The sequence below is a fragment of the Balaenoptera ricei genome, chromosome X (genome assembly GCF_028023285.1).
Source record: "Balaenoptera ricei isolate mBalRic1 chromosome X, mBalRic1.hap2, whole genome shotgun sequence".
Taxonomy (NCBI): domain Eukaryota; kingdom Metazoa; phylum Chordata; class Mammalia; order Artiodactyla; family Balaenopteridae; genus Balaenoptera; species Balaenoptera ricei.
Window position 1 is genome coordinate 118935837 of NC_082660.1, and position 14141 is coordinate 118949977.

Sequence of the window (14141 nt, forward strand, 5' to 3'; positions counted from 1 at the left end):
CTCTAGCCCTCTTGATCCACTTACTTCCACCTCAAGTATCAACCAACTCCCATAAAAGGTAGGCTTCTACTCCTCTCTATGCCTTCCTGTCTGCCCCAGGCCTTTGGATGCCAATTTCTTGACCTGAAAAATCATGACCTCATAGCGCTCACTTCCCCTTCCCTGGACTCACAACCTTACCAACATCTTCTAGTTGGGCCAGAACATAAAAGCCTAGCGTGAAAATATTAATATAAGTTACCTTTGATCAATTCTGCTTATTTTCCTCTACCTTTAGATTCGAAATCTTTGATACTAGACATATACATGTTTAGACCTGAAAGGGACCTTATAAGTCATTGAATCCAGAGACTCCCAGAGAGTTTTGGTCTGCAGATCTATGATCTCAGAATCTCCTGGGGTGCTTGTTGTAGGCCCTACGACAAACCTATAAATTCACAGTTTCTAGGCATTGGTCCCAAGAATCCCACATTTTAACCAGTTCCCAAGATAAGTCTGGTGTAGAGGTAGGTCTGGGCATACTGATTATCAAAGTCTGTCATTTCACAGATGAGGAAACTGATAGAGAAGGAACTAAAACCCAAATCTCATGAGTCCCAATCTTTTGTTCTTTCTATCATACCACCTTCTCTCCTGCCGAGAGAGGTATTTGGAATTATCTTGCATAAGAGTTAGTTATAAAGTCCATTACCATAAAAAGCTTGTTTGTAAAGAACACAGTGGCCTATCTCTTAAACTCTCTCAGAACCCTCCTTTTCAAAGCATTGCAGGGCTTCCCTGGTGGCACAGTGGTTGAGAATCCGCCTGCCAATGCAGGGGACACGGGTTCGAGCCCTGGTCCGGGAAGATCCCACATGCCACGGAGCAACTAAGCCCGTGCGCCATAACTACTGAGCCTGCGCTCTAGAGCCCGTGAGCCACAACTACTGAAGCCCACGTGCCTAGAGCCCGTGCTCCATAATAAGAGAAGCCACCGCGATGGGAAGCCCGTGCACCGCAACCAAGAGTAGCCCCCGCTCGCCACAACTAGAGAAAGCCTGCACACAGCAACGAAAACCCAACGCAGCCAAAAATAAAATAAATAAAATAAATAAATTTATTTTTAAAAAAGCATTGCACACTATTGAAGACTAATATTCCTCGGGGTGACACATATTAACTTCTGTGTATTTATGATTTCTCCCCCACAAAACTTAAATGGGTCACAAACTGGAGAGACTGTTGAGTTTGAGCATTGTGTTGGAAGCACCAGAGAGTTATACAAGGATGCTTACCTGAGCTACCTAAACTACTTGTTACCCCTTCTTTATAAAGACTATAGGACGAGAACCAAACAGCCAAAAGCAAAAGGAAAAGAAGCACTAACAAAGAAAGAACTAATAGGTCCTAGCCCTTCAGACAGCCCTCCTCTTTAGTTGCTTATAGTTTAGCTATAAATTACATGCAACCATCAGAAGAGATTCACACAAAGAATTTTTTCCATTACAGATAAATATTTTGGAAACAAAATTAGCAATGGACCCTTAGCATGTGACATTAACTCAAACAGCAGTGTGATTATTAGATAATATAAACAACTGAGAATTTAAGATAGTAATCAAGTACTTTTGGGCCTGGGCGAGTTGAACATAAAGTCTATTACAGCATTATCATGATCTCCCACTTGGTAAAAATGTAAAAGGTCACTTCAAACTAGTTAAATATAGTAGCCAAAGACATGCAAGACTCAACTGGAAATACCAGGTTGTCTTCTTGGCCTGGGACTGCCTGGCTGCCTCTGAGACCTTGGTTTGAATATAATGACAGAATAGGGCCCATGGATGATTCGAGAAATAGCAGGTGGGACTCTAAAGAGTTATACAAAGATGTGACAAAGGCACTGGGCTTATATATGTGATCAGAGAGGACACCAGAAGTATTTGGCTATGAGTTTAGCTGGATCCAAATGTAATGCAGGTTGGGAAACACTTATATGGCAGTTGCCTACCAAGGCACAGGGCCTTAGAGTCTAGAAGTCTGTGCTCTGTGTGTAGTTGCTAGGACTAGGAAATTTTAGTCGTCTTCTCTACTTCTCAACCCATTAGTATTTTAGTCACCTGGAAAGAAAGAAAAATTACACAAACTTCCAATTTAATGAAAAAGAATCAACAGCCTGCCTTAGTCTCCCCCCACTCTCTCTCTCTCCTGTGCTCCCAGAGTACATTGTGTGTACCCACCATACTAAATTGTACTCACTAAAGTGTAATGACAGTCTATACTTACAAACCCATCTCCCCAGCACGAGTGCTCTAAGGGCAAGGACTATGTGTCTCACTCATCTTAACTCCAGCACCTAGACAGGTTCTGGTTACATAGGAGGCTCTCAACATGCGTTTGCTAAATAGATGGATGAATGAGTGAACAGATGAATGAGAAATCAAAGGATGCTAACGAGACATCATGGATGGCTCACACTGTGCACAATGAATGCTGAAAAATGAAAAATTAGACAATCCATCAATTGGTTTTTCTACAGGATATCAAACTAGCAATATGCTTGTTTTTTCTCCCTCCAGACATCAAGGCATTTCAGGTTATGTCGCCACTCAACTAGAATTTAAGGACATAAAACACCTTAGACTACTGCATAAGACTTCGAAAATTCACACATATTCTGCCTTTAGCTTTATCCATTAGGACGTGGTCTGCAATATTTTGAAAAAGTCTTTATTATCCAAGGAAACCACAAAGACTTTCATAATATTATCTCATTAATCTTCAAAACATAGCTGTAAGGCAATAGCAATTTTTACCGATGAGGAAACAATGACAAAGGAGGCTAAGTGACTTAAAGTTATTAAGTTAATCAGTTCATTACTGATTCAGTTGACATTTGACACTGTTGATATCCTCCTTCCTAAATTGCTTTCCCTTGACCTCCCTGACACTAAACCGTTCTCACTCTTTTCCTTTTCTTATGAATTTAAACTTCTTTACTAAAGAATGAATCTAATGTTAAATCCATTCATCTGTACTACTGCAAATTGTATTGGTCAATGTATCTATATGCACATAGCTGAGTTTACATACTTGTTGATGTTCTTTTCCATGTACAGAGACAGCTGCATTATAGTAGTTAAAAGCATGAACTCTGGAGCCAGAATACATACTTTCAAATCCTGGCTCTGCTGCATGCTAGATATGTGACCTTCAGTCAGTCACTTAAACTTTCAGTACCTTGGATTCTCTACCCGTAAGATTGGGAAAATAATACTACCTACCCTCAGAAGGTTGTTGTGAGGGTTACATGATAAAATATTTATTAAAATGCTTAGAACAGTGCCTGGCACATAATATATTAACACTCAATGTTAAGTGTTACTAGTAACATTTCATATGTACATTTTCATGTAGCTATGCAATGTTTCATTGTGTTAATATATCACAGCTTGCTTATTAGCTAATTTCATCGTGCATAATTTTAGGTGAGTTCATAGGAGTTTGGAAAATCACTGAAAATTAAAAACAGGAGATAGATCATATCCATCATTTTTGTTATTCAATGGTATTTCTTCAAACTCCTTCACTGATTCAACTCCTCCCTCTCCCACCACATCCTAGCCTCCTTTTTTTTCTCCGGGCTATTGCTACAACCCCAGCCCAGGCACTCAGCACCTCATAATTTTTTAACGGAGCTCATGTAGGATGCACGGTGAACTAATAAAGCCCTCACCAAAGTGAAGTGTTTTGGCATTAGATCACACACGCCTAGCAATGTCTTGCACGTGGCGCCTCGCTATAAATGCCATATGGATAAATGAAATGAGATGGTTATGGGACCATATGGAAGAGGAGGCTGGAAGCAGGCTGGGGCCAGGCTGGGAAGGGACCTAGATGCCATGCTAGAGAATTTAGGTTTGATCTTATAAGCTATGGAGAACCACTACATTTTTCTGAGTTATAAAAGTGAGAAAGAAAAGAAAAAGGGAAGGCTAATTGGGAAGCTAAAAAAAGCAGTTTATAGCTTCCTAACTATTCAGTAGTAAAGTTCATTTCTCTTTAACCCTGCCACAACTGTTTCAGAGCATCGCTTTTCTTACTTCTCCCTCCACAAGGAGGCTTTTTAAAAGATATAATATTTGCTTTTGTACTTTGTTTTAATAACAGATTCTTTTTTCTAAAGGGTTCACCCATAACTCATTTTAAATGCCTATATGCCTTATATTTAAGAGAAACAATTTGTGTCCAAGATTACCCTGCCTGAAGGACGGGTAGTTGCTGGTGACCTGGGAAGTCTAGACCTGAGCTAATTGTGAGTTCCAGCTGGTCAGCTTCACAATAATTACCCAACTCTGAAAGCAATCTATATAAGAACATATAATTATCCACCAACTTGCTTCTGCAGCACTGGAACTGCAGTCTTAGTGACAGGCACTCTTCAGAATGTGGTCCTTAGCCTGGGAACGAAACAGGTTCTTTTGCTAGTGATTTAGGAAGAGATCGATGGGCAACACCACCACCTTGATCAAACCCCTCGCAGTCTACTTGGGGTGTTGTTAACCCCAAAGGGATAGACAACAATGAACTGGAGTACTTCAATAAAAACTTCTAAAACGGAGGCTCCAAAGGATTTCTGTTTTAGCATCATTATAGTACAGCCATAGTGAATAGCAACTCATCAGGGACCTTTCTCCATAATGGCTTATTCCAAATATTTATTTTTCTCATATCTCAAATCCCTGTGGAATTACAATGTTCTCACTGACTTATTGAAAATTATTGCAGAAATGATGTTCTCAGTATGATATTGTATTTCCTCCCCCAATTACAGCCTTACATTTTGTTCTTTTTAATTCTACATTTTTTAAGAATTATTTTTCTCTCTGAATCGATCCTCTGCATCCACAAAGGTAGCTCTACATTTTCTTTCCCAACTGCCTCGCTGATGTTCTCTGGCATTATAGGCTAGAAGGAAAAGTCTCTCAGTCTCATTTCCTTCACTTCAAAAGTAAATCCACTGGTTTGCCTCATCCACAAAAAGGTAATGGGAATGTTTTCCTGCCACGTGAGTCAATCCTGATGTAGGGGGAGTGAAAGGACAGGCCAGATGGCAACTGTCACGGCTGGCTGGGTACACTGCCAGGACCACAGAGGCTAAAGCTGGGCCAGGTGTCACGGCTCAAAATGAGGCAACTGGGGACTCCATGAAATGACTTTAAGGCCAGGATGACAGGAGACCAATAAAACACTTTTTAAACAAACTGAGAAAATAATAAGTTGCACCCCTATCTTTACTAGTGGACTTCTATTTGCAAAGGTGAACTCTAGATCGTTTGAGCGGAAGTGATACATTAGAGTAGACTTCTCTTCTGAAACCCTTGGACAAGGCTGATGAAGTAGATAGAAACTAGGTGTGGGCTTCCCTGGTGGCGCAGTGGTTGAGAATCTGCCTGCCAATGCAGGGGACACGGGTTCGAGCCCTGGTCTGGGAAGATCCCACATGCCGCAGAGCAACTAAGCCCATGAGCCACAACTACTGAGCCTGCGTGTCTGGAGCCTGTGCTCCGCGACAAGAGAGGCCGTGATAGTGAGAGGCCCGCGCACCGCGATGAAGAGTGGCTCCCGCTTGCCACAACTAGAGAAAGCCCTCGCACAGAAACGAAGACCCAACACAGCCATAAATAAATTAAAAAAAAAAAACACTTCGGCAGGATGTCACTCCATTTCTGACCTCCTCCGATGTCATTTTAAAAAAAAAATAGAAACTAGGTGTAAGCAAGCCACAGGAAAGTGGGGAAGAGGCAAGTTGGTAGTGAGGAACTGGCCAAGGCCAGGGAAACGCAATAGCTAAAAGCTACCCTTACCTGTTTATCCTCCGCTGCTGTGTACAGTGAGTGCCTGCACTATACTCTGGGTGCCAAGAGCCCAAAAGAGAATCAGGCATGATTCTTGTCCAGAAGGCCCTTCCTGCCTGGTGTGCAATCCAACCTCTACTACGCCCTCAACAGCTTGTTTAGGGTTCCTGGGGGGCTTTAATCTTCCCAGCTCTGCCGAGGACAGAAATTCATAACTCCTTTTGGGTCAGAAGCACTGTCATTTGCAAAGACCTCCATGAATCACGCAAGCTAGTGATTCATCAGAGAGCCCATTCCCAATATAGCAATTGCTCTGAGAAGAGACAGCCCTAAATGCTACCATAGGGATCCTACTTACTGAAAACCCCAGACATTCCCTCCCATCTTCTCTGTGGGAGACAGAGGATTAGCTCTAAGCCCCTGGCCCAGCACCAAAGCAACATCGTGGCACGTGCACGTACCCTGCATGCTCACATTCTCTGCTAGGGGCTGGGACCTTCACCGTAATTACCACCACTTGCTAAATTTCATGTCTATGGAAAGTATCATAAAAAGGTGGCTATCTATCTGAGGAGCAGTTGTTAGAGTAACCAAGCTTGACACTATGATAGAAATGCAAATCTGAGGTTGCTAGTCAGGGAACAGAAGGAAAAGGAGAGCCCAGCAGAGCAAGTCAGTTACCTTGAGAAGCACTCAGAGCTCCACCTGTTTGAACTCACAGAAACACTCCTCCTTTCAGTACGTCTCTGTACATTTCCTATTCCACTTGCCCCCCATCCTCTCTCCCTCCCTCTTATTCTGTCCCCTTTCCCCATTTCCTCTTCTCTATCCTCTCCCAGCACCTTGCTATAAAATGGAAGTCCTAATGAGACTCAGAGAAGTCTGCTTATACATGGCTGCCTGATGCACTGTGCATGTCCATTCCAACACCAAACGCAAAAGAATTTGGGGTCACCCACTCGATCAGATTACCTCTGCCCCGGCTTCCCTCCATTAGCAGCCAAGAAATGACCATAGAGATTCAGACTGGATGCCTGTCATATGGGCTTCCTGTGCCTAGTTCCCATGGTAACAGATAGAGATCCGTCACAAGAATAGGTGTTACATCTATGCAAACAGGCTGCCAAAGCTTTCAGCTCAGACAGCAAGGAGACAGGTTAGCAGAGGGCAGCCCTGAGAGTTTGCTAGGCCTGCAGAGTCTGGCAGATGTCAAAGAGTCAGTAGGCAAGGAGTGGACAAAGAGGCCTGTGCAACCAACAGCAGACGTCAGGCCATAAAAGGTGTCAGGGTACTCAGCTTGGTCAGGAGAGCCCAAGCAGATAGGGGCCAAATAGAGCCAGGGATCATAGACCTGCAGGTGCTGTGACCACAGGAAGTCAAGGCACAGCCACTCCTTCCTGATCTGAACTTCTGGGCAGCATTTCTAGGATTTATTTAAATAGCTGCTATCATTCACAACAACATAGGCTGCATTTCAGGAGGTGTGAAGTAGTTCTAGACCACATCGTAGATTTGCAAAGCTTTTGGGGGTCCTTTAAGATGAGATGGAAAGCTGTGGGGTTTTTTTGTTTGTTTGTTTGTTTGTTTTAAAGACTTTTAAAAATTTTTATTTATTTTATTTATTTATTTATTTTTGGCTGTGTTGGGTCTTCATTGCTGTGCGTGGGCTTTCTTTAGTTGCAGTGAGCAGGGACTACTCTTCGTTGGGGTGGCAGGGCTTCTCACTGCGGCGGCTTCTCTTGTTGCAGAGCACGGGCTCTAGGCGCACGGGCTTCAGTAGTTGCGGCTCGCGGGCTCAGCAGTTGTGGCTCGTGGGCTCTAGAGTGCAGGCTCAGTAGTTGTGGCGCACGGGCTTAGCTGCTCTGCGGCATGCAGGATCTTCCCGGACCAGGGCTCCATCCCCTGTCCCCTGCATTGGCAGGCAGATTCTTTTTTTTTTTTTTTTTTTTCCAGAGTTTAGGACTTTTAATTTGTCCCAAAGTTGCTAAAGCAAAAATCATGATAAAACATTCTGCTTTCCTTTATAACCCACCAACGCAAAAAAAACAAAAACAAAAACAAAAAACCAAAACCAAAAAACTCCGTAGGAAAAAAATGGTTTTGTACATGGGAGGAAACAATATAAATTCAAAACTTACAGATAAGGGTTAGCTCTATCACTCATCTCTTTAAAAAGTTTTTACGAATATCCAGTCAACACCAACAGGGTTATCTCCCTTGAAATGTTATCTATACGGATTTCCAAGTAGACCACAGGGCTGTATACTGTCTTGGAATGTCCTCAGAAGGCTCCGTCATTGAGCAGGTAACAGAGTAAAAACCTCAGAGTCCTTTCTTTCAGATGGAAGAGGGAAAGACAGGGATAGAAGAAACTATTCAAATTTCGTCTTCTTTCCTTGTGGCTTGTGGTCTCTGCCTCCTCCTCTGCCTCCTCGGAAGCCTCCTCGCCCTCCAAAGCCTCCCCAGCCTCTGCCACCAAATCCACCTCGGCCACCTCTGCCACCACCTCTGCCACCGAAGCCACCTCTGCCTCCTCCTCGGCCACCGAAGCCACCTTCACCCTTAGGCTTGGCCCAGTCCAAAGTAACTTTGTTTCCATCAATTTCACCATCTTCCATGGCCTCCTTGGCAGCTTTGGCCTCTTCCTCACTGTTGAAGTCTACAAAACCAAACCCCTTGGAGGATCCAGTCTCCCGGTCAGTGACTATCCTTGCACGAATAGAGCCGTCAAACGACTCCTTTAATGTCTCTTCTGTAGTATCCTCAGACAGACCTTTGACAAACAGAGTTTTGGATGGCTGGCTTCTTGCATTAGGTGATCCCCTGGGTCCTTGCAACTCCAGCCTGATGGCTCTGCCCTCAATTTCCCTTTTATTACATGAATTTAAAGCTTCTTTAGCATCTTCAAATGACGCAAATTCTATAAATGCATACCCTTTAGATTTGCCATTCTGGTTCTGGGGCACTTTGATAAACGTTGCCTTCTCAAATACTTCCTGAAGAGTTTCTTCCGTTGCACTATAGGAGAGGTTGCTTAAAACCAGGGTTTTTGATTCACCACTCCAAGTGCTATTCTTTCCACCTCTGTAGTCTTGACTTTGACCTTTCTCTCCGGTATAGTACAGGGAAATGGATCGCCCATCTATCTCTGTTCCCTGCTTTTCTTCCAAGGTTTTCTCTGCATCAGCTTCTGTCTTAAATTCAATATAAGCAATCCCTTTACTCTTTCCATCCTTGCTGACTAATCTGATCTCCACAGCATCTTCAAACACTTCTTTTAATTCTTCCTGAGTAACTTTATAAGGAAGATTTTTAGCCAAAAGTGTTCTCGCATCTCGATCTTTCTTACTGTCTTTTCCCTTTGGTTTTTCTAGTTTAATTTCATTGCCAAAGACTTTTAAACCAGTGAGTTCCAAGGCTTTTTCCAGGTCTTCAGCAGATTCAAAATCCACATAGCCAAACTTCCTAGACACACCAATTCTGACATCAACAACTGCAAGATCATTTTTAGCAAAAAGGTCACTGATACCCGTTTTCAATTCAGGAGCAGATTTACTGAAGTTCAGGTTTCCAACAAAAAGATTGAAAGATGTAGTTGGTTCTGTGGCTTCCACTTTCTGTTTCTTGGCTTCAGGAGCTGCTTTTTGTTTGGTCATTTCCTTCTTTCGTTTTCCAGGTGCTTCTTTGACAAGTTCTTCCTCCTCCTCCTCCTCCTCCTCCTCCTCTTCCTCCTCCTCCTCGTCATCCTCTTCCTCCTCCTCGTCTTCATCCTCCTCCTCCTCGTCATCCTCCTCATCCTCATCGTCATCCTCTTCATCTTCATCTTCAGCAGTGCTCTTTGCCTTCACAGGAGCAGCGTTTGCTGGAGCTTTCTTTCCTTTGGCTGGTGCAGTCTCCGTAGCTTCTTCTTCAGAGTCATCCTCGTCATCCTCCTCCTCCTCCTCGTCGTCTTCATCGTCATCTTCGTCCTCGTCATCCTCATCATCTGAGGCAGGAGCAGCAGCTGCTTTCATCACCGCTGGCTCGAATTCATCCTCCTCCTCCTCTTCATCATCCTCCTCCTCCTCTTCACTGTCGTCTTCATCTTCCTCATCACTGTCTTCCTTCTTGGCATTCTTGCCGTTCTTTGCTCCCTTGGCTGGAGCGGCTGCTCCCTTCTTACCAGGGGTTGCTACCAATGCTTTGCCTGGTGTGGCTCCCTTTTTGCCAGGTGTTGCTACTACTTTGGCAGGTGTAACTGTCTTCTTGGCTGGCGTAGCAGCTGTCTTTTTGCCAGGGGTGACAACTGCTTTCTTTGCCGGTGTGGCAACTGCAACCTTTTTTGTTGGGGAAACCATCATCTTCTTTGCTGGAGTTGTGGTAGCCTTTTTGCCTTTTTTCTGAGGAATAACAACCTCTTCTCCACTGCTATCATCCTCTTCATCTTCTGACATTTCCTCATCTTCACTATCTTCTTCTACCTCCTTTGGGGGAGGAGCCATTTTCTTGGGGTCACCTTGATTTTTACCAGCCTTTGCAAGCTTTACCATGATAGCTGCTATGACTGCGGAGTGTGTGGCGAGCGAGTGGCGCAGATGAGCCCAGAGGAAACGAAGCAATGTCGATGGCGGCCGCTGATCGCAGAGCTTGTACGCTTGGCTGCCAGCTAGAGCTCGAGACTCGGCAGGCGGATTCTTAACCACTGCGCCACCAGGGAAGTCCCAAAAGCTGTGTTTTACAGGGCCTAGAAAGATAAGCCAGCAAATCTCAGGTATCCTAAGGTGAATTACTTTGCTTTCACGTTCTTATTAACAAAGTTAAGCAAAGCAGGTGAAAGAATGCCCGATGTTGCCTTGCTTTTCTTTTCACGTCTCTATGCTGGCCTGCAACCAAGCAGGAGGGCTTTTAAACACGAAAACACTTCATTATTTTCATCTAGCTAGGAGAAGGCCCCTCTGGGCTGAGAGGGAATGCTATAATTCTTCAGTACAGCCTAGAGTGGGACAGATGTCTGAAGAGGGCTTTCAGGAGAGATGCTGAACAGCGGGACTTCTTTACTTTCCTCCTTCTTTGATTCTGACGCCGCCCCCGAGTCAAATGAGTGCCAATACATACCCCAAAGGCGAAGAGAGATGTTCAAAGGAGCCACACCACTGCTCTCCCCCGTTAGCCTGCATAACCAAGAGCTGACTGTAAGCATTTGGATCCTTGGGAAACAAAACTAAGTTTTATAAACACCTTCTGGGTCTTGTTTTAAGGGGGAAAACCCTGATATTGGTTTGTATGACACTTATCAACATCAGGGTTTTTAGGACACATTAAGCAGTGTCACAAGTCAGAGCAGATTGGATTCATTAATGGAACTGGTCCACCTCTCTAAACATCAGAGCAACTTTTTAGTAACAAGAGACCTTACTTCCTCCACTTAGTTGAGCTGGAAAATTAATGTAGTGTGCTTCTGAAGAAACACATAATGAACATGATGAATTTTCATCATCTTGCTGGAAAGTGATTCTTTATGTTCTTATTCCAAATTTACAGCAAGTAAATTTAACGTTCCAAAGCTGCTGAGCCTTTTTAAGACCTCACTATCAATTTGTGGGGCGCTTTAACTGATTCTGACCTGGAATTGATTAGTGCTTTCTGAAAAACGCACGTGTAGCAAATTGCTGCACTTCAAGATAAATCAAGTTGTTTGAGGAAGTTACACTTTAACTATTCACATTTCTTCTGAGGAAAAAAAATAGCCTTTACCTGGGTATCCTGCAGAGTGTCAGGGACCCAAACTGGCTCTCTGACTTTCATAGGAAATTTGTAATCAGAGTTAAAAATCTCCACTGGTAACTAGGAGCCCATGCTGACCAGCTCCTGGGCAGAGCTGATTTTAGTTACTCACTGATCTTTGGTGAAAAGTCACGGGCCACAAAAGGCATCCCAGAGCACTGTGAACACCTAAGGACATGGGTGCTCTAAGCAGATGTTCCATTTCCTTTTTTTAAACAATACTGAGATATAGTTCACATACCATAACATTCACCCCTTCCAAGTGTACAATTCAGTGGGTTTTCGTATATTCACAAAGATGTGCAACCATCACCACTGTCTGATTCCAGACACATTACCAGTCACTTCTCATTCCCCATTCCCCTCTCCCAGCCCTGGCAAGTACTACTCTACTTTCTGTCTGTATGGATTTGCCTCTTCTGGACAATCATTCCTTTTTGCATAAGGGTTTTTGATTTTTATTTTGTTTCTTAAGTAACCACTGAGTTTTTCCCTTCAGGAAGCAATAAATCAGTAGGAAATGTTGAGGTGGTCCCATTTAAAATTTAGGTCTTTGAACACACCAGTATGGGAACTTCCTTCGGAGAAACTTCCCTTAGGGGGCTTTACTTGTGGATACGGACAGCTGCTGACAGATAGCACTGCTTGAGCACAGCCCTTCACACCAGGTATAATTCTCTCTTCCCCCTTGGGCTGGGGAAGCTGGGGGGGGGGTCTTCTTTTGCTGTTTATCAGAGACAGGGTAGATTTGAATATCTCAAAGTCAGTCCCAGCCTGTTTATGGGAAGTAGTATAGCCAGGTAGACTCCAAAATCAGGTAAACTAGGTCCAACCCTATCTCTGCCACTTTTTATGGATTCCAGGCTGTGTGACTATGGGCAAGTTACATGATCTCTCTGAGCCTCAGTTTTTTACCTGTAAAAGGGAAAGGGTAGTATCTACCTCACAGGGTTAATTTTGAGGACTAAATAAGATATAGATAGATATAAATAGATATATAGATAGACAGCTTGGTACTACAGCAGCCATTAGTAATATCTCAATAAACATCTCAAATTAAATGCCTATTATGTGCCAGGTACTGGTTTTTGCATTTACTGGTTGCTTACTTACTGGTGCTAAGTACACACCATTAAAAGGAAAGATGGGATTATGAATACAAGGATTGGCGAATGCCTATGAAAGGTACTGATCTAATAAGATGACATGATGCCTGATCAAGTATGAGACTGCTATCACACCAGTAAACACCAGCCCCAGCTTAATTTCTTGACAGGCAAGGCAAGTTGACATTCTCAGGAAATTAAAATTCAACACGTTCTTTCTGCGAAGAATACTACAGTCTATGAAAATCAATATGTTTCACCCTGACTATATAGCAGTCAGTTTCTACAGTAATATAGCAATAGCTATTCAGGCACAGTATAATATAAAATCTATAGATCAATAAGCCCTTTGACTTATAAAAGTTACAGCAAATCGCCAGGGACAAAAGATCTAGAAAAGATAAATGTCTGTCATCAAAAGGCTCCTTTAAACATAATCCTGTCAAAATAAAGAACAGATATTTTATAAAGTATGTGTGAAAGCCTGATAGGATACTTTAAACACAATCAAGCATGTATCTTCACTAATAAAAAGTTCAAAGTCAAATATTTTATAACTGTATACACAGTCCATCTGGTAGGTGGACAAAAGCTAGGTAATTACCATAGGTCCCTACCTGTAAGTGGTTATTTAACTACTTTCTCAGGTCTGATGGCCAATAACTTGATGCTTAATACTGTTTATAGCAATAGAAAATAATCACAAAGCAGTGGGTTCCCAACAGAATTCCATTTCTATAGGATTTCCTATAGTCTTTAAGAACTTAAGGCCATTTGAATCCCTGGTCCACAACACTACCTGAGCCTCATAAAATTACATCCAGGAAGAACAGATTGGAGCCACTAACATTTATCAATGTCAAAGGAATGAGGAGTCGGACACAATTGTGTATCATTAACCTGATATTGGGATGTGTATGTTTTTCTCTCACTCAGCAAAATCACCTAAAGGAAACATTCCTGGATTCTAGTTAGGTTCTGAGGGTCCCATGCCAAAGTCCATGACTGTATGAAATGATTAACTTTTAGGATTTTTTTTCCCACAATGGTGGGATGGTTTTTACTTCTTCCAGCAATCAGGCTTTGGTTCCAGACAGGAGGAACACTGAACAAGTGGTGAAGAACCCCTAGGAATCCAATTAACCATTTCCCTCCAGCACAAAGAAGTTTTGAACAAGTTTTGACTAAACAGAGAGTGGCAGAGGCCTAAAGAGCCACAGGCTGTTGCCAAGTAGAGGTGAGGTCAGTCCTCTGCTCAACGACTTCTATTCTATTCTATTCTATTCCATTCCATCCCATCCCGTCCCATCCCATCCCATCCCATCCCATCCTATTCTATCCTAAATCAGCTCATCTGGCTTCTGGCCCTACCTCTGTCACTAACTGTAGGACCTCAGGAAGTGTCTTCAATCTTCTGGATTTCTGTGCCCACATCTGT

At 43.1% G+C, this 14141-nt stretch overlaps 2 protein-coding genes across 2 annotated transcripts in view; both read right to left on the reverse strand.

Annotated features, from left to right (window-relative positions):
• GPC3 (glypican 3) overlaps window positions 1-14141 on the reverse strand; it is a 425362-nt gene that overhangs the window by 229540 nt on the left and 181681 nt on the right. The gene's annotated exons all lie outside the window — the stretch shown is intronic.
• LOC132357688 (nucleolin-like) lies at window positions 7915-10486 on the reverse strand. The gene has a single exon (XM_059911358.1). It carries the CDS (start codon window positions 10361-10363, stop codon window positions 8207-8209), a length of 2157 nt encoding a protein of 718 aa, XP_059767341.1. The 5' UTR covers window positions 10364-10486; the 3' UTR covers window positions 7915-8206.